This window comes from Bombina bombina, chromosome 2 (assembly GCF_027579735.1).
Source record: "Bombina bombina isolate aBomBom1 chromosome 2, aBomBom1.pri, whole genome shotgun sequence".
In the NCBI taxonomy this organism is placed as follows: domain Eukaryota; kingdom Metazoa; phylum Chordata; class Amphibia; order Anura; family Bombinatoridae; genus Bombina; species Bombina bombina.
Window position 1 is genome coordinate 553,681,106 of NC_069500.1, and position 23,828 is coordinate 553,704,933.

General features: G+C 38.9%; 1 protein-coding gene across 7 annotated transcripts in view; it reads left to right on the forward strand.

The window, feature by feature from the left end:
• Positions 1-23,828, forward strand: part of CDC14B (cell division cycle 14B) — a 389,498-nt gene that overhangs the window by 271,101 nt on the left and 94,569 nt on the right. For 4 of the 7 annotated variants that reach the window (XM_053702405.1, XM_053702407.1, XM_053702411.1 and 1 more), the window contains exons 3-9: positions 4,834-4,909; positions 8,722-8,742; positions 8,928-9,020; positions 9,942-10,018; positions 18,375-18,441; positions 18,996-19,058; positions 20,503-20,590. In XM_053702405.1, the coding sequence (XP_053558380.1) occupies positions 4,834-4,909; positions 8,722-8,742; positions 8,928-9,020; positions 9,942-10,018; positions 18,375-18,441; positions 18,996-19,058; positions 20,503-20,590 (485 nt within the window). The remainder of the gene's footprint in view (positions 1-4,833; positions 4,910-8,721; positions 8,743-8,927; positions 9,021-9,941; positions 10,019-18,374; positions 18,442-18,995; positions 19,059-20,502; positions 20,591-23,828) is intronic. The other 3 variants (XM_053702410.1, XM_053702406.1, XM_053702408.1) reach the window with 1 other exon arrangement.

Sequence of the window (23,828 nt, forward strand, 5' to 3'; positions counted from 1 at the left end):
GATACTGCGTCACAGTTTGCAGAACATGAGGACGGAGAGCTTCATTCTGTGGGTGACGGATCTGATCCAGGGAAACCGGATTCAGAGATCTCTAATTTTAAATTTAAGCTTGAGAACCTCCGTGTATTGCTAGGAGAGGTTTTAGCTGCTCTAAATGACTGTAACACAGTTGCAATTCCAGAGAAATTGTGTAGGCTGGATAGATACTATGCGGTGCCGATGTGTACTGACGTTTTTCCTATACCTAAAAGGCTTACAGAAATTATTAGCAAGGAGTGGGATAGACCCGGTGTGCCCTTTTCCCCACCTCCTATATTTAGGAAAATGTTTCCAATAGACGCCACTACTCGGGACTTATGGCAGACGGTCCCTAAGGTGGAGGGAGTAGTTTCTACTTTAGCTAAGCGTACCACTATCCCGGTGGAGGATAGTTGTGCTTTTTCGGATCCAATGGATAAAAAATTAGAAGGTTACCTTAAGAAAATGTTTGTTCAACAAGGTTTTATCTTGCAGCCTCTTGCATGCATTGCGCCTGTCACTGCTGCTGCGGCATTCTGGTTTGAGTCTCTGGAAGAGGCCATTCACACAGCTCCATTGGATGAAATTATGGACAAGCTTAAAGCACTTAAGCTAGCTAATGCATTTGTTTCTGATGCCATTGTACATTTAACTAAACTAACGGCTAAGAACTCTGGATTCGCCATCCAGGCGCGGAGAGCGCTATGGCTTCAATCCTGGTCAGCTGACGTGACTTCTAAATCTAAATTACTTAATATTCCTTTCAAGGGGCAGACCTTATTCGGGCCCGGCTTGAAGGAAATTATTGCTGACATTACTGGAGGTAAGGGTCATACCCTTCCTCAGGACAGGGCCAAATCAAAGGCCAAACAGTCTAATTTTCGTGCCTTTTGAAATTTCAAGGCAGGAGCAGCATCAACTTCCTCCGCTCCAAAACAGGAAGGAACTGTTGCTCGTTACAGACAGGCCTGGAAAACTAACCAGTCCTGGAACAAGGGCAAGCAGGCCAGAAAACCTACTACTGCCCCTAAGACAGCATGAAGGAACGGCCCCCTATCCGGAAACGGATCTAGTGGGGGGCAGACTTTCTCTCTTCGCCCAGGCGTGGGCAAGAGGTGTCCAGGATCCCTGGGCGTTGGAGATCATATCTCAGGGATATCTTCTGGACTTCAAGGCTTCTCCTCCTCGAGGGAGTTTCTATCTATCAAGGTTATCAGAAAACCAGTTAAAGAAAGAGGCATTCCTACGCTGTGTACAAGACCTCCTAGTAATGGGGGTGATCCACCCGGTTCCGCGGACGGAACAAGGGCAGGGATTTTACTCAAATCTGTTTGTAGTTCCCAAGAAAGAGGGAACCTTCAGACCAATCTTGGACCTAAAGATCTTAAACAAATTCCTAAGAGTTCCATCATTCAAAATGGAAACTATTCGAACCATCCTACCCATGATCCAAGAGGGTCAGTACATGACCACAGTGGACTTAAAGGATGCCTACCTTCACATACCGATTCACAAAGATCATTATCGGTACCTAAGATTTGCCTTTCTAGACAGGCATTACCAGTTTGTAGCTCTTCCCTTTGGGTTAGCTACGGCCCCGAGAATCTTTACAAAGGTTCTGGGCTCACTTCTGGCGGTTCTAAGACCGCGAGGCATAGCGGTGGCTTCGTATCTAGACGACATCCTGATACAGGCGTCAAGCTTTCAAATTGCCAAGTCTCATATGGCATTTCTGAGGTCGCATGGGTGGAAAGTGAACGTGGAAAAGAGTCTATCACCACTCACAAGAGTCTCCTTCCTAGGGACTCTTATAGATTCTGTAGAGATGAAAATTTACCTGACTGAGTCCAGGTTATCAAAACTTCTAAATGCTTGCCGTGTCCTTCATTCCATTCCATGCCCGTCAGTAGCTCAGTGCATGGAAGTAATCGGCTTAATGGTAGCGGCAATGGACATAGTGCCATTTGCGCGCCTGCATCTCAGACCGCTGCAATTATGCATGTTAAGTCAGTGGAATGGGGATTACTCAGATTTGTCCCCTCTACTAAATCTGGATCGAGAGACCAGAGATTCTCTTCTCTGGTGGCTTTCGCGGGTCCATCTGTCCAAGGGCATGACCTTTCGCAGGCCAGATTGGACGATTGTAACAACAGATGCCAGCCTTCTAGGTTGGGGCGCAGTCTGGAACTCCCTGAAGGCTCAGGGGTCGTGGACTCAGGAGGAGAAACTCCTCCCAATAAATATTCTGGAGTTAAGAGCAATATTCAATGCTCTTCTAGCTTGGCCTCAGTTAGCAACACTGAGGTTCATCAGATTTCAGTCGGACAACATCACGACTGTGGCTTACATCAACCATCAAGGGGGAACCAGGAGTTCCCTAGCGATGTTGGAAGTCTCGAAGATAATTCGCTGGGCAGAGTCTCACTCTTGCCACCTGTCAGCGATCCACATCCCAGGCGTGGAGAACTGGGAGGCGGACTTTCTAAGTCGCCAGACTTTTCATCCGGGGAAGTGGGAACTTCATCCGGAGGTGTTCGCTCAACTGTTTCATCGTTGGGGCAAACCAGAACTGGATCTCATGGCGTCTCGCCAGAACGCCAAGCTTCCTCTTTACGGATCCAGGTCCAGAGACCCGGGAGCGGCACGGATAGATGCCCTAGCAGCCCCTTGGGTTTTCAACATGGCTTATGTGTTTCCACCGTTTCCGCTGCTGCCTCGACTGATTGCCAAGATCAAACAGGAGAGAGCATCGGTGATTCTGATAGCGCCTGCGTGGCCACGCAGGACCTGGTATGCAGACCTAGTGGACATGTCGTCCTGTCCACCATGGTCTCTGCCCCTGAGGCAGGACCTTCTAATACAAGGTCCTTTCAACCATCCAAATCTAATTTCTCTGAAGCTGACTGCATGGAGATTGAACGCTTGATCCTATCAAAGAGTGGCTTCTCAGAGTCAGTTATTGATACCTTAATACAGGCACGGAAGCCTGTTACCAGAAAAATCTACCATAAGATATGGCGTAAATACTTATATTGGTGCGAATCCAAGAGTTACTCATGGAGTAAGGTTAGGATTCCTAGGATATTGTCCTTTCTACAAGAGGGTTTGGAAAAGGGCATATCTGCTAGTTCGTTAAAGGGGACAGATTTCTGCTCTGTCTATTCTTTTGCACAAGCGTCTGGCAGAAGTTCCAGACGTCCAGGCTTTTTGTCAGGCTTTGGCCAGGATTAAGCCTGTGTTTAAAACTGTTGCTCCTCCGTGGAGCTTAAACTTGGTTCTTAAAGTTCTTCAAGGAGTTCCGTTTGAACCCCTTCATTCCATTGATATTAAACTTTTATCTTGGAAAGTTCTGTTTTTGATGGCTATTTCCTCGGCTCGAAGAGTCTCTGAGTTATCTGCCTTACATTGTGATTCTCCTTATCTGATTTTCCATTCAGACAAGGTAGTTCTGCGTACTAAACCTGGGTTTTTACCTAAGGTAGTTTCTAACAGGAATATCAATCAAGAGATTGTTGTCCCATCATTGTGCCCTAATCCTTCTTCAAAGAAGGAATGTCTTTTGCATAATCTGGACGTAGTCCGTGCCCTCAAGTTCTATTTACAGGCAACTAAAGATTTTCGTCAAACTTCTTCCCTGTTTGTCGTTTACTCTGGACAGAGGAGAGGTCAAAAAGCTTCGGCAACCTCTCTCTCTCCTTTTGGCTTCGTAGCATAATACGCTTAGCCTATGAGACTATTGGACAGCAGCCCCCTGAAAGAATTACAGCTCATTCTACTAGAGCTGTGGCTTCCACCTGGGCCTTTAAGAATGAGGCCTCTGTTGAACAGATTTGCAAGGCTGCGACTTGGTCTTCGCTTCACACCTTTTCAAAATTTTACAAATTTGACACTTTTGCTTCTTCGGAGGCTGTTTTTGGGAGAAAGGTTCTACAGGCAGTGGTTCCTTCCGTTTAAGTTCCTGCCTTGTCCCTCCCATCATCCGTGTACTTTAGCTTTGGTATTGGTATCCCACAAGTAATGGATGATCCGTGGACTGGATACACTTAACAAGAGAAAACATAATTTATGCTTACCTGATAAATTAATTTCTCTTGTAGTGTATCCAGTCCACGGCCCGCCCTGTCTTTTTAAGGCAGATCTAAATTTTAATTAAAACTCCAGTCACCACTGCACACTATGGTTTCTCCTTTCTTGTTTTGTTTCGGTCGAATGACTGGATATGACATGTGAGGGGAGGAGCTATATAGCAGCTCTGCTGTGGGTGATCCTCTTGCAACTTCCTGTTGGGAAGGGAATATATCCCACAAGTAATGGATGATCCGTGGACTGGATACACTACAAGAGAAATAAATTTATCAGGTAAGCATAAATTGTTTTTTCTATGGTTGGAATGGATATATTGTTACAAATAACTACAATAACCATACTCAATGGAAATATGATCCACACTCAAGGTGATATAGCCATACTTATGTTCAACAATAATCACATATGCAGAGTATCCTTACAAATAAAATGTGTGTATATATAAGGAGAAATACTGTAAACATGCATAATCGTGTAGTTAGGACTATATGCTATATTCTACAATAACAACTACTCTGGAAGATTCTATGTTCAGAACTGAAAAAAGTAACTTCACAATGTACTTCTGCTCCTTTTCAAGTTATTTATTATATTGTTAGAATTCACCATGTAACCTTACCTTTGTCTTGTTATGTGAAATTGTCATTTATTTTGAAAAATCAATAAATATTTTTTTTTTTAAAAAAACGTGCGTTATCACTAAACCATACTTCCTTTTTCCTACCCCAGTTTCTATGCGGATTTTGGACCCCTTAACCTGGCTATGTTGTACCGATACTGCTGCAAGCTAAATAAAAAAGTAAAGGTGAGCACTTTCACATGCTATTGGTTACATTGACTAGACGTTATACATTAAACCTAACCACTTCAGTGTGTGTTTTTTAGGGCAATACTTAAACTACTCTTTCAGGTTTAATATGGATTAAGTGATTTGTAAAGTCGTGTTGAGGGCTCCACTGGAACCTCTGACAATTGAAATAATTTTTTATTGAATTGTATTAGAATGAAAATATCAGTTTCAAATTCAATTTTGGGAATCAAGTTTGTATTTTCTGTATAAATGTTACATCTGATAAAGGGAAAGAAAATAGGTTATCTCAGCAGTGTACTCCAAAAATATGTAAGGTATATTATTGAATATTACTAACTAATAATATTATCAAATATTTAATATTTAATCCCAAGTAATAACTAAGTTCTGATAGGTGTAAATATTATGAACACTGCAACTGTATTTATGCAGCAACTAGGGTATCAATTATAATCAAATATATAACTGATTTATTACAATAATAAAATATAAAACAAGCCATACAAATCTTTAAATTTAATATAGAATTAAATAGTCTCTTACGCTTACTTAACTATGCTTAGTTAGCGAATATAAGCAAAATATTACAATAAAAATCTTAACTACAATTCAACAGATTGATTGGGTTCCCTTGAACAATGTAACTAACCATACAGCTCATTTCCCATAGGTGTGTATTAGTCATTTCCGAATCCCTAGTCCCTATGTAATATCATGTTCATACATTTGTACGTCTGATGCATGTAATAAACATGTAATTTATTCTAAACATAATCAGCCGTCTTATATTCAGCATATTGGTTTAGCAAGCATTATAAATACCATTATTACACATAAGTCATTTCATAGTTGGTATAATGTGCTAGACAAATGGTTATCCTAGACTTATATATTGGTATATTTATACAGTACTGATGTGTATTAACCAACTGAATATTATATGCACAAGTTATTTCATGTACAATCATAATTTTATATGTTACGTAGTATCCGTTCCCCTGAAAATAGTTTTTCTGCTAAATTCAGAATAGTAATAGAGTCTGGGTATTTGTATACTGACCCAGTATGTATGTATTAACTCTCAAGTGTGAAATGGTTCATTATCCCGTTCATCCTGTATATTGCATTCACCAGTAGACCCAACGTCTGTCACCATAAGGGGTGTTGGGATTTGTCAATTTTTCATAGAAGTTACCCCATTTATCTGATGGTTTCCATTAATTAAATTAGATTTTAGAACAATAAATATATATTCTATTATAGGCTAAAATATGTTGTGGCAATCTTTTGGTATATGTAAATATTTTACAATTTGAGCAAATGTATTTCCTTTGTTCTCTTAGGCTTCCTGGCATGTTAGTGTATATCTTAACAGCAAGAGGCTGTGTCATGAAGTCTACTGCTTGCCTTTAATAAGTGGGTCTGTGACCTTACATTAGTAAAATTTTATATCCAAAGGAGAATTTCATATTTAAATGAATTTTATATTTTGACATATAGTTTTCAGTTTTCCTCACATGGGAGGGGGGGGGGGGGGTTGAGTGGGAGAGATTGGAAGTTACACTATGGGGGGGAAAGGGGGAATTGGTCGGGAGCATCATAAATAATGATCAGGGGGAGATAGCGGGCACCACTACACTACATTAAAAAAGAAAAATAATAATTATAAAACCAATCAAAATAAAAACTGGGTACTGGCAGACCACGATCAGTACCTAAGATGGCCACCAGTAGTAAGAGGGTGAAGGGTTAAAGAGCTGTTTGGGTGGGATCAGAGCAGGGATAGGCAAGGTGTCCGTACACTGGTGTCCATGACTAGCCCTTGCAGTGTCCGCCACAACCTTAGTATATCTTTTCTTTCTCATTTAAATAATAGGAATAAAAAAAAAATATGTAGTGTGAATAAAGTTAGTAGCTTGTCAAGAGACTGCTAGCAATATTGGGTGATAAGTCATGGAATAAATAAATAAAGTCTGAGTGAAATACTGGATGTGCATCTGTATAATAGCACCCAGCTCTATACAAAGACACAGTAGTGACACTGGCTTATGGGTATAGCCAGACAAGGGCTGGTTATAGGGTCAGTGGTATCTGCATCAGAATAACACCCAGAGCTATATAATGACACAGTAATGACACTGGCACATGGGTATAGCCAGAGGGGGGCTGGTTATAGGGTCAGTGGTATCTGCATCGTTATAATAACATCCAGAGCTGCAGTATATAATGACACAGTAGTGACACTGGCACATGGGTATAGCCAGAGGAGGGCTGGTTATAGGATCAGTGGTATCTGCATCAGTATAATAATACCAAGCACTATAAAATAATGTTTTTAATTTCAAATGTACCTTGGTGTTCTTCACTAAGGTCTGTACTTTGGAAAATGTCCGCCACAGCCTTTGTCTGTGCTTATCCCTGGATCAGAGTGGTGTGAGGGTTGAGTGATCACTACACTGTGAGGACAATAAAAAATGCCCAAAACTGCATACTGGCAGACCTTCCACCAGCACATGAGAGAGAGCTGTTTGGGAAGGATCAGGAAGTGGGAGGTGTCAGATGGGAGGGTAATCTCTGCATCAAAAATTAAGCTCACAAGCTAATTGATTTAAGCCCTTCACTCCCAGGAATTTCATGTAAGGTGTGTAGCTGCAATTCTAATTGCCAAAAAGCAATGGCAAAGTCATGCATATCTGATATTTCTGAACAAAGGGGACCTAGAGGAGGTTTTATAACCATTTGTCATATAACTGCAGTAGTTTAAATAATTTCGGTGAGAAACTCAGTTTGCAAAAAAGTAAAAAAACAAAACAAAATTAATATAATTTTTATATGTATCTGAAGGCGAAAATAGTGGCATCAAATATACCAAAATGGGCCTGGTTTTCATAGGTAAATCAAAAGCTCTATTTCTGATGGCAAAAATGCTAAAAATTCTTTGGTATTTTGGGCAAGTTTTTCTCTGAAATTATTTCTGTTAGTGTTTTTTCTTTGCTATTTTTTGTTAAAGGATACACCTAGGTTGGCTCATAAAGGGCCAAGGAGCATGTATGTGTTTTTAGACAGCAGCATTGTAACACTGCCATAGATTGTTGCAAGCATTATTATCATAGAATACTTAAGACACGTGCATGCTCCTGCGCTCTTATGAGCCTGCCCAGATTAAATCTTCAACAAAGGTTTCCCTAGAGAACATAGAACATTTAATAGGCGTAAATTGGAAAGTTGTTTAAATTGTAATGTTTCGTCTAAACCAGTGTACCCCAAACGCAGTACTCTTGTACCCCGAATGCGGTGCTCACGTGCCCCAAACAGGCCTGGTTTTGATTATAGCTGAACTAGTGCACAGGTGAAATAATCGGCTGATGGGTGAGAGCAGGTTAGTAACCATGGTGTTGCTGATCAGCCGATTACTTCACCTGTGCACTGGTTCAGCTATAATGAAAACATGGGCTGTTGGGTGTACGTGAGGACCGCGTTTTGAAAACAGTTAAGTCACAATGAACCTTATGGTTTAGACGCAGTGTTCTTTTAAGATGGGCTTCCTAATGCAGCTTTTGAGGAGTAGTTTGGTCCCAGATAGAATTCTAGACTGTTGGTATATTAGGGCAGGCACTTCCTATCTAATATTTAATTTTATGTTTGGTACATTGACCTAGCTATGCAAATAAGTTATATATTTCTAAGGTATGAAAAAAGCACTTCAGCTTATCATGTACTACAAACAAATGCTATGAAGTAGAGATATATATGTACGGTAACATGTCAATGTATATATTTATTTTTATTTTTTCGTTGGTATACAGTTTCCCTTCAGATATTTATGTGTAAGTATTTTCGTCTGACTGGTTGTCCTAACTAGAATTAACTTGCAAGTTATTGTTTAATGTTTGTTTTTTTTTTGCAGGCATGCATATTTTGGTTGCTGGATTTTAAAACTTTTTTTTCTACATTTGTTGTCTCCTTTGTTATATGTAAACTCTACTACATATTTATCTTTCTCTTTGTTCAGTCTTTTTCTTTGGCTAAGAAGAAAATAATTCATTATACCAGCTGTGATCCGAAAAAGCAAGCCAATGCCGCATTCTTAATAGGAAGCTATGCTGTGAGTATTCAAACTTTTACCCTGCCTAGGAGATGTCTGCAGTCCCAAGAGACAGAGTAATTCCTGATGGTTGTTTATCTATAAAACCAAAATATAGTTAATGTGGTTTGAAAACTCCTAGTTTGTTTTGATTCAAAGTTTTTTTTATTTTTGTTTTTTTTTTAAGACACATTCATGGATCACCATTTCTGAACATTTTAATTATTGCAAAATTGTATAAATAAAATGCCCAATGCTCTAAAGCTCTCTGGTCTGGCAAGATTAAAGGGACACTAAACCCAATTTTTTTCTTTCATGAATCAGAGCATGCGATTTTAAGCAACTTTCCAATTTACTCCTATTATCATTTTTTTTTTCTTCATTCTCTTGCCTTTTTTTTATTTAAAAAGCAGGAATTTAAACCTTAGGAGCTGGACCATTTTAGGTTCAGCACCATGGATAGCGCTTGCTTATTGGTGGCTATATTTAGCAAACCAATAAGCAAACATAACCCAGGTTCTAAACCAAAAATGGGCCAGCTCCTATGCTTTACATTCCTGCTTTTTAAATAAAGATAGCAAGAGAATGAAGAAAAGTTGCTTAAAATTGTATGCTCTATCTAAATAAAAAAAAAATTGGGTTTAGTGTCCCTTTAACCTTGTCAGTAATGCAAGGTCCCTCAGTTTTTATTTTGAGAGCTGTTTAGCAAGGATATGTGTGTGTGTGTGTGTATGTATATATTCTCATATCATTCTTTAGAGAGATGCATTAATTTCATATAAATATATAATCATCACAGTGATGACTTAATGTCAATATGTAGATACCTGTTCATAGTATTTTAATATATGTAATAGCTGAAAGGTTGGGTACTAATCAAGTTGTTTTCACCCCACTTGCTTTCAATATAATATTTATTTTTTTATTTTTTTATTAATACAGATAATTTATTTAAACAAACTCCCAGAAGATATACATAGAATTTTACAAGGCTTAAATATAAACTTCCTTGCGTTTAGGTAAGTGCAGACTATTACTTAATGAACGTTAGACTGCATGGTCAAATTAGGCTGATGTATATGTTTCCTTTTTATTACTATTGGGAAGAAAGTGCACCACAGAGAATTGCACTATAGTGGCTTTTGGTTTTTTAAGTTTTCAACAGCAGTCGCTAAGATTCCAAGTGTTGATCTTCTGTAATGCTGTAATTAGAACACAGCAAGAATTATTACAGTCAGGTAGTCTGAGAGGTTATCATAAAGGGGCTTTCTTTCATACAGGTGGTATTGTTAATTACTCTTGTCTACCACTAGCAGGAGGCAAAGATTCCCAAACTCCAAGAGCTCTATAAAACCCCTCCCACTTCACACATACCTCAGTCTTTATTTTGGTGGTTGAAGAATGAAGGTGTGCATATGATTCTTCAGAGAGAGGGGTTCTCAGTCTATATTGAGGCCCGGTTTCCACTAAATAGAGTATAGTGCTTCTCATAGGGATGTATTTGGGGTATGGTTTATTATTCTTTGTTTCAGCTCTGGGAAACCTTTCATAAAACCTCTATAATCGGTCGCAGGGACTTGTCTCTTCTACCTCCCTTAAGGGATCTACAATATACTCCTATTCCATAACCTCTGCTGATATGTTTTAAGTACTTGTCTGGTTGTCTGCTACTTGATTGCTATTGGACAAGTTTCTACTGGTAAGTATTGGCACTTTTAAAAAAAAAAAATTAAATGTTTATCTAAATGTGTTGTTATATATGGCCCTGGGACTGATCCTTTTTAACTATTACCTTGCATTTTTGGCACACTTAGTCGGGTTTACGTTTATTGGGCTAGCGCACATTCCTTCAGTCTGTTCCAGATCCCGGACTATAGTTTTAGGGATATTGAATAGGATTCACAACAAGGCCTCTTAGACTAAGGTTTTTTTTATGTCCGATGTTCCAAGGAATCTAGTAAAAGCTTTTCTGATTGTTCCAGTTCCTTTGCTGGAACAGGGGATGGGATTTTATTCAAATATTTTCATTGTTCCAAAGAAGAAATGTACTTTCAAACCAGTTCTTGATCTAAAGCCTCTGAACAAATTTGTAAGAATTCCATCTTTCAGACTATCAGGACAATTCTGCCTTTTTGTTCAGCTAGATCAGTTCATGTCCACATTAGATTTTAAGTGTGCGTTACCTTCATGTTCCAATTCACGGAGAACATTACTAGTTTCTGAGGTTTGCATTTCTGGATAAGCATTTTCAGTTTTGTTGCTCTACCATTTGGCTTGGCTATAGCTCCAAGAACACTTACAAAGGTTCTGGGTGCTCTTTTGTCTGTGATCAGAACTTGTTATTGCATTGTTTCTTTACCTGGACGATATCTTGGTTCAAGCTCCATCTTTTACTTTTAGCAGAATCTCACACCAACTGTTTCTTCAACTTCAACAGCATGGTTGGAGGATCAATTTTCCAAAGAGTTCTTTGGTTCTTCAGCCAAAAGGTAACTTTCATGGGTTTCCGAATAACAGAGCAGAGAAGGTTAAGATTAGGTGTCAGCTTGTCTAAACCTTCAGTCTCTCTCGTTTCCTTCAGTGGCTCTGTGGCTCTGTGTATGGAAGTACTAGGTCTCGTGATTGCAGCCTCAGCTGCAATTCCATTTGCTTGATTTCACATGAGGCCTCTTCAGCTTTGCATGATGCGTCAATGGTGTAGGAATTATACTCGGCTGTCCCAAAAGATATTTTTGGATCCCAGTACAAGTCGGTCTCTAACTTGGTGGTGGAATCATCAGTTTATTATTCAGGGAGGCTTCTTTTTCTCATCCTACCTGGAATGGGATCATTACAGATGCAAGGTTTCAGGTTGGGGAGCTGTCTGTGGGTCTCTGACAGCACAGAGGGTTTTGGATCCTCTGGAGGCAAGGTTAACAATCAATGTTCTAGAACTCTGTGCAATTTTCAGAGCCCTTCAAGTTTGGCCACTGACTGAAAATGCAGATGAGACTCCCTTTTCAACAGACAATGTCACAGCAGTAGCTTATATCAACCATCGGGGGGAACTCGCAGTTCTCTGGCAATAATAGAGGTATCTCAGATTTTCTCCTGGGCTGAAGCTAATTCTTGTCTAATTCCTGCAATTCACATCCCAGGAATGAACAATTGGGAGGCAGATTTTCTTAGTCGTCACTCTATATACATCAAGGGGAGTGGTCTCTTCACCAGGATGTGTTCAATCAGATTGCCGATCTTTGGGGTTTCCCAGAGATAGTTGTGATGGCCTCTTGTTTGAACAACAAACTTCCCAGATACTTTGCAAGGTACAGGGATCCTCAGGCAGAGTTAGTGGATGCTCTAGTAGTTCCTTGGTCATTTCAGCCTGCTTATCTGTTTCCACCTCTGGTTCTTTTTCCCAAAATGATCTCCAAGATAAGGCTAGAGAAGTCCTCTTTAATCCTGATAGCCCCAGCTTGGCCTTGCAGGATTTGGTATGCGGATTTGGTTCATATGTCCAGTTGCCCTTCCTGGCCTCTAACTCTACGGCCAGACATTCTGTCCCAAAGTCTTTTTTTTTTTTTTCGACCGGATCATAAGTCTAAACTTTATGGCATGGAAATTGAACGCTTAGTTTTGAGACATACGGGTTTCTCTGATTCTGATTTGAAACCCTGATTCAGGCTTGTAAGCTTGTTACTAGGAAAATCTATCACATGGTCTAGAAGGCCTTTATTTCTTGGTGTATAAATCATGTTTTTCCCTGGCATTCTTTCAGGATTCCTAGGATTTTGCCGGCTGGTCTAGATAAGGGCTTATCTGTCAGTTCTCTGAAAGGGCAGATTTCAGCTCTTTCAGTTTTGTTCCACAAAAATATTGCTACTCTTCCTGATGTTGTTTTGTTCAGGCTTTGGTTCATATCAAACCTGTTTTCAAGCCTATTTCTCCTCCATGGAATCTTAACCTAGTGTTAAATTGACAGTTGAGTTAAAATATTAAACTTTCATGATTTAGATAGGGCATGAAATTGTAAACAACTTTCCAATTTTACTTGTATCATCATTTACTTGTTCTTTTGATATTCTTTGTTGAAAGCTAAACCTAGCTCATATGCTAATTTCTAAACCCTTGAAGGCTGCTTCTTATCTCAGGGCATTTTTCACAGCTACAGGGCGTTAGTTCATGTGTGCAGGTAACATTGTGCTCACACACGTGGAATTACCTAGGAGTCAGTATTGTTTGCCTAAAATGTCTGTCAAAAGAACTGAAATAAGGGGGCAGTCTGCAGAAGCTTAGATACAAGGTAATCGCAGAGGTAAAAAGTATATTAATGTACCCGTTTTGCAAAACTGGGGAATGGGTAATAAAGGGAGTAGACTGTTTCTTTAAAGGATTACTTTCTGTTATAATTTTTAAGCTAAACAACTAACATATTAAAGTTAATAAACATTAATTAAAACCTACTGACCTATATTTTCTCCAAAACAAAGTTTCATAACGTTCTAAAAGTTATATATTTTATTCGCCGATGATGTCACGTTATCCTGCCCACTATTTTCAGCACTGCATGTTCAAAATACTTAAACCAATAACTTTGTGTTTAAAGCGGCATTTTTAAACCTAGGTATTGTAAACGGATTGCTACAGAGCAAAGGATACCCACGGAGTGGGTTTGGAAAACAATTACATTTGCAGACAAGATTTCTGATGTACGGTAGAGATATTTTAATGAAATGCTATTGATAAAAAGCGTATTTGGGGTAGTTAGTTAGTAACAGACATAGAAAATATTTACTTACAGTGGCCCTTTAATGGTTTTGCAGGCTTCTTCTTTTGAACCTATGCATAAATTGGACATTAAACTAATTTCTTGGAAAGTGTATTTTCTTTTGGCCATTTCTTCTGCTAGAAGAGTTGTCTGCTCTTTCTTGTGAACCTTCATCTGATTTTTTTCATCAGGATAAGGTTGTTTTACGGACCTTATTTGTTTGCCTATGGTTGTTTCTATAGACAACTTTAGCAGAGAGATTGTTCTTTCTTTGTATCCTAATCCTAAGAATGCTTCTGAAAGATCTTTGCATGTTTTTATGGCATTGAAATAGTATGTTGATGCTTCTAAGGATTTTAGACAAACTTCTATTTTTTTTTTTTTTTTTTTCTGGCCCTAGGAAAGGTCAGAAGACTTCTATTTCTTTAGTCTATTGGTTAAAGCTTTTGATTTACAGAGCTTATTTGGTTACTGCACATTCTACTAGGTCAGTTACCGCCACTTGGTCTTTGAAGAATGAGGCTTCAGTTGATCAAATTTGCATTGCAGCTACTTTGGGGTCGATTTTTCAACCCCTTCACCTGCCTATGACTGCAGGTTCTCACAAGAGAACCTGCAGTCCATATTTATGAAGCAGTGGTCATGAGACCACTGCTTCCCTAACTTTTTGCCACCTCTTATCTCCATGGTCTTGTCCGACCGGGGAGATGACAGCTCCTGCCCGCGCGTGAATGTGCAATGCTGAATTATGGCAGCAGAATTCAGCCCGCCAGAGGTGAGCTGCAGCGGATAGGGGCGCGTATCTGCCCCCTTATCCGCCACAGCTTCATAAATCGACACCAAAATGGTACAATTTAATAAGAGGTATGCAAAGACTACAAAGAAATGGCCAAAAGAAAAAACACTTTCCAAGAAATTAGCATACCTTTGTCGTCTTTGCATACCTCTTATAAAATTGCACCATTTTGATGTTTTTGCTTCTTCTGAAGCTGCTTTTGGTAGAAAGGTTCTTCAGTCATTTGAGACAAAAAAGAAAAAATCAACAAAATAGTATAACAAGCACTATACATGATCAAGGTAAGCAGTTTCCGCACAGTGGATACACAATTGACCTGTAAATCACCTATAACAACAAGTGATAATTGTACAATACTTAGTTATCTATAACTTGAGAATCTCGTTTTATAACATATTGAGTAGCATTTAACAGTGGTTAATTTAATGGCTACTCATGAGCCAATTGATATAGGAAACAATACAGCATCTAAAATGATAACCACAAAAATTATACATTTCCAGTAATATATTTTAGAATGAGAACATTGCACTAATGTACAAGACCATCTATAATTGTTTGGCACCTTTATCTCAAGACATTTGGGTGTTCCTCAGAGAGGAGAATAATAAAAGGATTGGAAAAAATAAAATAGTTAATGTCTAAGCCCTCTGTCCTTATTTCTTATAACAAGGTATCTTCATTTGACCAGCATCAGCGGGTAAACACCGCTCGGTAGTAGTCAAAAGAAGAGGCGAAGAGAAAGAAAGAGGTGTCAAGGTTCTAATGCAGCAATGTTTTATACATGTTGGAAACAGTATGGGGGGGGGGGGGGTATTATGAAGCGAATATGGATGAAATATGAGCCCAGGCCTAAGCCTGCGTGTGGCAATGGGGATGGGAAGGCGGAGCCAACATGAGCAGAACTATTACTTAATGTGAACATAATTTTGTTTAACAGAACCTATGTGCTTAAAGAAGGTAAGCATAGAAACAAAGTCGCACATGCTAAAATAACAAGTAATATTAAGCTATTTTTAAATCAACTTAAGAAGCCTAGTGACTTTTAACTGAATCAGCAATGTAGATTTTTATTTTTATATTAAATGAAGTGGTAATTGTCACAAACATTAAATGATAAAGACAGAATGCTTGAAGAGTAGTATGACTTGACTCCTGAAGCACAGTAGATAACAATTTGGTAGTGTAGTTAAGGGGATGATTCTGGGAAAGACTAAGAGGTATATGGTATATTATACATGTATGAGGTTATAAGAGTAAACTTACAGGGCCGTTGTGATTTGTGTTTTACGTGAAAGCTGCTGAAGTGAGTTGGAAAGGTATACTTCACTCGCATATGAGTAGAGGTTAACTTGCTGCTGTAGTTAAATAGGTTTACAAGGAGTAAGCATGCGTGATTATTATGTGCATTAAAATATAATAATAGTTTTATAACCATTTTAGCTAAAAAAAAGTGTTTTGGTCATTAAAGCTAGTACAAAAGTAAGATGCTCTAATTAAGGGGTAAAGCTAAGTTCTCAATATGAAGCTTTAAAGTACTCAATACTATATAGATGACAACTGCTACTGCCAAGGGATATCCCTATGTTTTAGACCCACAAAGACCTGTGCTTTAGTCCTCTATAAGGAAGTACTTCTTTAAATAAACTAACTTAAGCTAGACAGTATACAGATGTCCTCTTACTACTATAACAAATGACGGTTGTTATGTGGTATCTCATAAAAGTATTAGCTAAACCAGATTTTGTAATATTTAGTCTATAGAGTATGGGCAGACAGGAATCTCTCTAGCTTCCTATTATGTACAAAGTGCAGCAGAGAATTCCTGTGACTATAGTATGGGGAGAGTAAAACAACATAGGGGGATATAGCTTATCTGCATCTAATCAGTTCTCAGCATCTTATATTCTAGCGAGAGTAAACAGAGCCCTTAAGGGGAGCATACCATTGAACCAGGTAGATAATAATAAAGTGACACTTTGATAGGGAGTGTTTAGACCCCCTTGCATATAACAGTTCGTCCCAATACTAGAAAAGCAGGTATTAGGGGTATCCAGAGCAGTTCATCTCTTAACAGACAACTTGTGGGTAGTAAAAAGATCATCCAGTTGAGCCCTTAAATCAGTCCTACATCGCTAGATATCTCTGCCGATGCCTTCTCTCACACAGAAACTTTTAAAAGCAGGGCAGTCAATTGAGTCTAGATACCGTCGTAGGTGGGAGTGATGGCACTGGGGAATCGAATCAGTCAGGTCCCATCTGTGAGAAGTTAGTTTTCCTGTGGGTACGAATCTCTGTGTTTCTTTACCCCTGGCTCCTGGGTCTCCATATTCTGTGCCTGTAATCCGTTTGTCACAATGTGTAATGAATGTACCGGGTTAGCTTTCCAAAGTAAAAGATAGCTTCTCTTCAGGCATATTACGCTAACTCATAGCTGTACCGATGCGATAGTTTGCAAAGGGTTTCATGCAATTATGACAATCCCACCTGATGTTAGCCTTCCGATCATGAGGGTCTGCCACATGTAAGACGCCAAATCCGTCATCTCAAACATTTCCATTGCCAACTCCCCTGATCCCTTGCTCAATGTCCTTCGTAACCCTCGAGGCTGGAACTGAGGTAAGTAACATCGGACTTATGTTTGAGCTCCACAGCAAAACAGCATGCCCACTCTCTCCTGCAAACAGTCCCGTCTGAGCCTTTCTCCTCTGACTGCTCGCCTCGGCGTACGTCTCTGGCTCAATGATGGCCGACTCTTCGTGCAGATTTCTGATCAGAGAATGTAAGGCACCAAACCTCCTGGAAACCTTCTGTGTAAGTCTCGGCAACATCTCACAAATAGGATTATCTTCCTCCATTGCCCTGAATAATTAAGGCTGTAATCGTAAACCGGGTGTAGTTAAATCTCAGTATCTGAAGGGATCAGTGCGACCTGGTTGCTATGCCTTGTCTGCGTAGCGTAAGTTAGTTCAACTTCTTAAGGTCATACCCTCTGCAAATACAGGTTTGATGAGGGTAGTAGCTGTAGATTAAATGTTCAGTTTTTCACATCGTTTCCATAGTGTGAATGGCCAAAATTAACTTTTAAATTACAAAAACATTAGGAGCTCAATGCAGGCACATCCACTCTCTCTGAGCGCTAACTCCGCACCCCCCCGCCCCTCGCCTTTTTATTTTAATTGCATTTATAAACATTTTTTTTAATAGTTGTGGATTTTTTTTTGTTTTTAAATTTCTCTTTGTTGTTACACTCACCACCTGTATGAAAGAAAACATAATTTGTACTTACCTGATAAAGCCATTTCTTTTATGGTGGTGAGAGTCCACGAGACCCCACCCTTGCTTTTTCCTAATTTTAGTTTTTTTTTGCCCCGTTTTTGGCTCTTATTCCTTTTTCTTACCTCATTTGCTTGGCTTTACTTTAGGCTGAGGTATGTGTTAGGGGTTTTATAGAGCTCTTGAGGTTTGGGAATCTTTGCCTACTCTTGGTGGTAGAGAAAAGTCATTTTTTTTTTCGGATAAATTTTATTTAACCCATTTTCCGGGTTCCTGTATCATGTGACATAAATCAACCAATCACAGACTAGTATACGTATACCCTGTGAGATTGTGCACATGCTTTATGATTCAGAAAGAACATGCAGTTTTAAGACTTAGTTTCCCTTGATTGTATATAATATGTGTGTATTAATGTAGCATCTGCCCTTTGTCTCATGTAAAAAAAGATAAAATATATAATAAAAAAATAGTATTTATGTGGCTTATGTTAAATGTGTAGTTTTTGTTTTGTAATGTATATTAGTGTGACACTGACAATGTGTTCTGTTTATAGGGATGCTTCTTTTGGTACCTGTAATTTTCATTTAACACTTCTAGACTGTTTCCATGCTGTGCACAAGGTGAGAGGTTTATCTAATATGTTGTAAAAGATACATAAACACGGATCAGTGCCACCAATCGCATGTAATCATTGTAAGGGCCCTTTGTAGAAAACCTATGCAATATTGCAGTTCTTTCATATATAAATTATGGGGACAGCTAGGCAAACAAAACAGTACACTCTCACATATATCTGCTCTCAAGTAGTCAACAAATTAAAGTATAAAGTCTCCCAATACACATGAGCATTACAATTGTAAGATGAAATTGCCTGCTTTTTCGTTAATGATACAAAATGGCTTGATGGAAAGAAAAGTAAAATTCTTAAATTATAAGTGGATAGCAAGTCTCTCACATGTTCTTTTCTGTTATTGTATCGTATACGCTTTCTGAAATCTGTATTATGATTTTAATTTGCTGTGGCTGTTCGATTGTTTTATGTATTAATTTGTGTTCGTTTGTGATGAAGTCAGAGGAAATTAGTACATTGATTGGTAAATTAGGAAGTGAAAATATTCCTAAAGCTGAATCTGCCTATTGAAGAGTTTGTTGCTTTTTTTTAAATTTATTTTAGGCTTTACAATATGACTTCCTTGATTTCAATTCATTTGATGTAGAGGAATATCAGCATTATGAGGTAAGTGTTTTAAACTTTAAAGGGCTATTAAATACAGCAGAGTTGCATAATTAAAAGACAATGCAGTAACACTTTAAGAAGAGCAGTAGATTTGTTTTTTTTTCTGACAAATTTCTTTTAGTTTCCCTGTCCCCTGTATCATGTGACATCAGCCAATCAGATTCATAGCTGGCACTTGCACAACTTGATAATGCATGATTTTTTTTAACTTCATGCTCCCTCTGTACCAAGAGTTTATAATTTTGTTGCTTTAAGATTAAAGTAATTTGCAAAACTACAGTAAACTAATATAAATTTATTCTTTTAACACTATACCCAACCATTCTTTGTAGTCTACTATTGTCGCTAGTTGCCAAGTTGTGCCTGAGGCATAAGGGCAGTGCTCAAGTATAGAAGTATGCTGCAAGCAGTCTTCTGGTCACTAGACATAATAAAGTAATTGGTCACTAATTACAGTCTCGCTCCTTGCGCAAAACAACCTTTAAAGGGACATAAAAGTAAAAATGTTTAAACTTTCATGGTTCAGATAGAGGAAAAACACTTTCCAAATGACTTCTATTAAACTGAGTTAATTCCTTTTTGTATCCATTGTTGAAGAGCAAATCTAGCTAGGCTCTTAAGCACGGTACTGCAGCAATATTAAAAGCAATGCTGCCCAATCGTTTTCAACAATACATGGCATTGTTTAAAACATTGCTAAACGCATTGCTGCCATATTGTGTACTGGACATGAGCATGCTCCTTAGCTTATCTAGGTTTGCTATTCAACAAAGCATACTGAGAGAACAAAGGATAGTTTCCTAATGGAGGTAAACTATTTTATATTTTGACTTTGACTTTCATGATCAATGCACAAGGAAATTCTTGTGCAGTGTCTCCCTCCTGCTCTGGTACAACCAATTGCATTAGAGGAAAGATTGCCAATCACCCCGGACGAGCAAGTGTTAGGGTGATTCTTCTCGCCACCTCTGAGGTGGTGGGGAGGAAAAAGAAGCGGTTTATGCTTTAATATGTGGCAGCAGGCTCATTATGCAAACCTGCTCCACATAACCAAGAAATCTGAGAATGCAGCTTAATAAATGTAGCCCTTAGAGACGTTCCTAGTATAATTGTATTTAAATTCATGGTATTTAGTACCAGTCAAGTGGGTTTTGGTGCAGTTCACTGCTGGTGGTTCTATGTAGTACACTTTTTTTAATTTATTTATTATTATTCTCCAGCACGGTACCATTTTCCACATCCCACTTTAGCTATTATACAAATCACCAAAGAAAAGACTGTGGTTTGAAGTCTTAAAAAAAACAACCATGTGGGAGTTGGGTCACTGTTGGGACATTCCTAATGTAAAGAGTGGTGTTAATTTTAAACACATCCTACAGAAAAATGTATTGGCAATCAAATGATGATGTGGATGCACACTAATTACACCCCCTTTTTCCTACAGAGGGCTGAAAATGGAGATTTTAATTGGATAATACCTAAGAAGTTTTTGGCTTTCAGTGGGCCTCATCCAAAAAGTAAAATGGAAAATGGTAAGCCGTTCTGTTTTTGTCTCTGTTTATTTAAAAGAAGATAGCAAGAATAAGTATTAGACAAAGAGGTTTGGGAATTTCTACTAGGAAGAAATTTCATTGCAAGTAAGAAATTAGTTGTATGTGTCTGTCTATTGAGAGCTGTAGTAGCTTTCTTTTTCCTAAGATATGGTGAGTCCACAGCATCATCAATTACTAGTGGGAATATCACTCCTGGCCAGCAGGAGGAGGCAAAGAGCACCACAGCAAAGCTGTTAAATGTCACTTCCCTTACCCATAACCCCCCAGTCATTTTCTTTGCCTTCAGTGCAAAGAGGAGGTGAAGTTTTGGTGTCTGGAGAAGATTGGATTTATTTCACTTCAATCAAGATTTTATTATTTTAAAAGCCAGAGTAGGTTTGCTCTCTTTCCTTTCGAGATTGGGTCTAGCCATACTCCACGTTACTCTCTTCAGTGGGGCAGTGGTGGCTTTAAAGCAGTTAGGAACTTGTAAGGTGGGCCTTGCTGCATTTTCTTAACATATGTGCTACCCTGTTATAGAAAGCCAGAGTAGGTTTACTGTTTTTCTTTTTTCTACAGGTCGTAGAAAGCCGTCGTCCTGCCAGTGCATTTTGTCTTCTAGGGTTTGGAGACTATGCACCTAATAAATTTGTACTGCAATTGCTGGGACACAATGTATCCTTTATAAGGATATTTTAAGTCAGGGAGCTGGCACTGCTGCTGTGACAGAGACTATGGTTTTACTTTTTATTGAATTTTAAAGTATATCCCTTTATTGTTTGTGGGCTGTTCTTCTAGGTGCTCCTGGATAATTTATACAATTGTGTGCGCTTCTTTAATTGTATTATGTTGGGGCTGGTATGGTTAATATGAGTAAGACTGTGTGTATAATGTCCGTTATCTTTATTCTCATTATGGGCTGTAAGCTGCAACTGCACGAAGCAGCAACAAGCAAACACTGAGCTCTGACCCAGTCGGCATGTGGCTTTTAAGTTGGTGTTTACTTGCAGCTATCTGCCATTCCAGCATGGTGGGGGACCAGGCTCATATTTTTATTTTTCTGAAGCTATGGCGCACGCTTGCTGTGTGAGAGACATGTCACGTGACCCGCTTCTAGTCATTAGCGGAGCAGAGTCTTTCTCTTTGTGATCTTAGCGTTCTGGCCGTTTTCATATTGTGTTCTTACAGGGCCAAATTGGTCTAGCTTTTTCTGGTGACGGGAAGCAGCCTCAAGTCTGACTATGTTATTACTGTGATTAGTAATAGACATACAAAGTAGGTTTCAGACTTTGTAGGTTAGGCTAGCTGTAAATTGTGGGTTTTGTTACGGCTAGAGAATTATTTGCTGTGTTCTCTTTTGAAAGGTTTCGAATACTATTTTTTTTCTGTTGAGAAAAATTCTTGCGTAGCCACAGTTCTTAAAGTGACAGTACATTTAAGTTCCTTTTTATATTAAATATTAACATTTTAAGATTCTTTTATTTGATAGGACTTCTTGGAGAGGAATCTGTGTTTGTCATGCGTCCTTCAAATTGTTCTAAATTGTCCCCATTTATGCAATTTTATTTATTTAGCTAGATCTCTGGAAATGTAGAGAGAGAGCATTGCTTCTAAGCTCAATGTCTCCTTGGACGTTGCTGTTCAGGCAATGCCACAGCTTCTCCTCTAATGTCCCAAGCCTCAATGGTGTCACATGCAGTGCCCTGTGGTTCCTCTCAATCTCCTTGAGTATATTTGCTTATAGATTTTGCTGTACAGTTAACTTTCGTGGTATCTGTGGCATTATCTAAATTTCCTATATTAAAGGGAAAATGCAAGAGGACATTTAGAGAGTCATATAGTAAGGTTTCTGTTCCGCCTTTTGTTACACAGGTTGCTCTCCTAAAGTGCGAAGGTTTCTCCGGTAACTTGAGGGTGAAATCTGATTGACACAGTATAATTCCTTCATCTGATGCTGAGGGGGTCTCCTTCAGATGTACTGTTAAAGGAGGTTTTGGCTACTTGGACGACATCGATACCCCTGTTGTTAACCTTTGAAAGTTTTCTGAACTTTATAATTCTATGATGTTCCTTCCTATGAGTAAGGGTTTCTAGACGTGCCTTGGATGTTTTCACAGGAATAGAACTAGGGATACCTGTCTCCCGTCCTTTAAAGGATTTTACTGTTGCTGACTCCATTAAGATGCACAGTGCTTTAAGTAGAAGGGAGCTTTTCTACTATGGCTCAGAACTTCGATCCCTATGGAGGGTAGCTTCTCCTTTCACGGATCAATGGATAAGAAGCTGGAGGTTTTATTGTTCATTTTGAGCAATGCCTTGTCTTTTTAGACTTGCTGTACTAGCCCACTGGCCATTGTGGCTGAGAACTGGTCATCTGAGAAGCCTACCTGTGGTTAGTGGTACAGCCAAGGCTTTATAGTCCTGCAGTTGCAGGTTCAATATAGTTTATGTTCCTTCAAATCTACGCTTCTGGCTATTCCTTTCTAGGATGGGACCTTGTTTGGGCTAGGTCTGGCAGAATTTTCCTCTGGCTTTGAGGGTTTTTCTGCCACACGTCAATAGAGTACGACTAACAGAAAGTTTTCCTTTTCCTCTTTCTGCAGGGTCAGTTTTGTCTTTTAGAGTCCATTCTAAGATTTCCTTCCAGAGGCAGATTTCTCCTTCTAGAGTACCTGTAAAGGTATAACGAGAGGCATTCCTTGATCTGGGTTCAGGACTTTCCTCTCTGGGAGTGATAGTTCCAGTCCCAGTCTGGGAACAGGATCTAGGTATTTACCTCCAGTTTCTCAGGTTCTGACCTTCAAAGTAGTATCCATTCTCATTTGGTTTAATAGGGCCTGCTCATAACGAACATAGGCCTGAAGGATGTGTATTAATTGTTCCCATTAATTGTGATTGTCTCAAGTTTCTGAGTCTCGTCATCCTAGAAAGACTCTTTAGGTCCTGGGGTACTGTAAGGGTGTTTTTTTGGACAATATATGTGACTGAACTTGTATTGAAATATATGAATTGTTAGTACTATTATCTAAAGGAAAACTGCTAAGGGACAGGAAACTATAAACAAAGTTTAATTACCTGTTTTGAAACCCCGAGAGCCATTCTAGGGAAATACAGGAAAAGTCTTAGTCAAGGGACCAAAAATTAAAACAAGGCACTTGAGGACATGTGAACGGAGATAACAGTACACATCTCAGTTTCAGCATATATAGAATGATACAAGTTATGGAATGAACATACA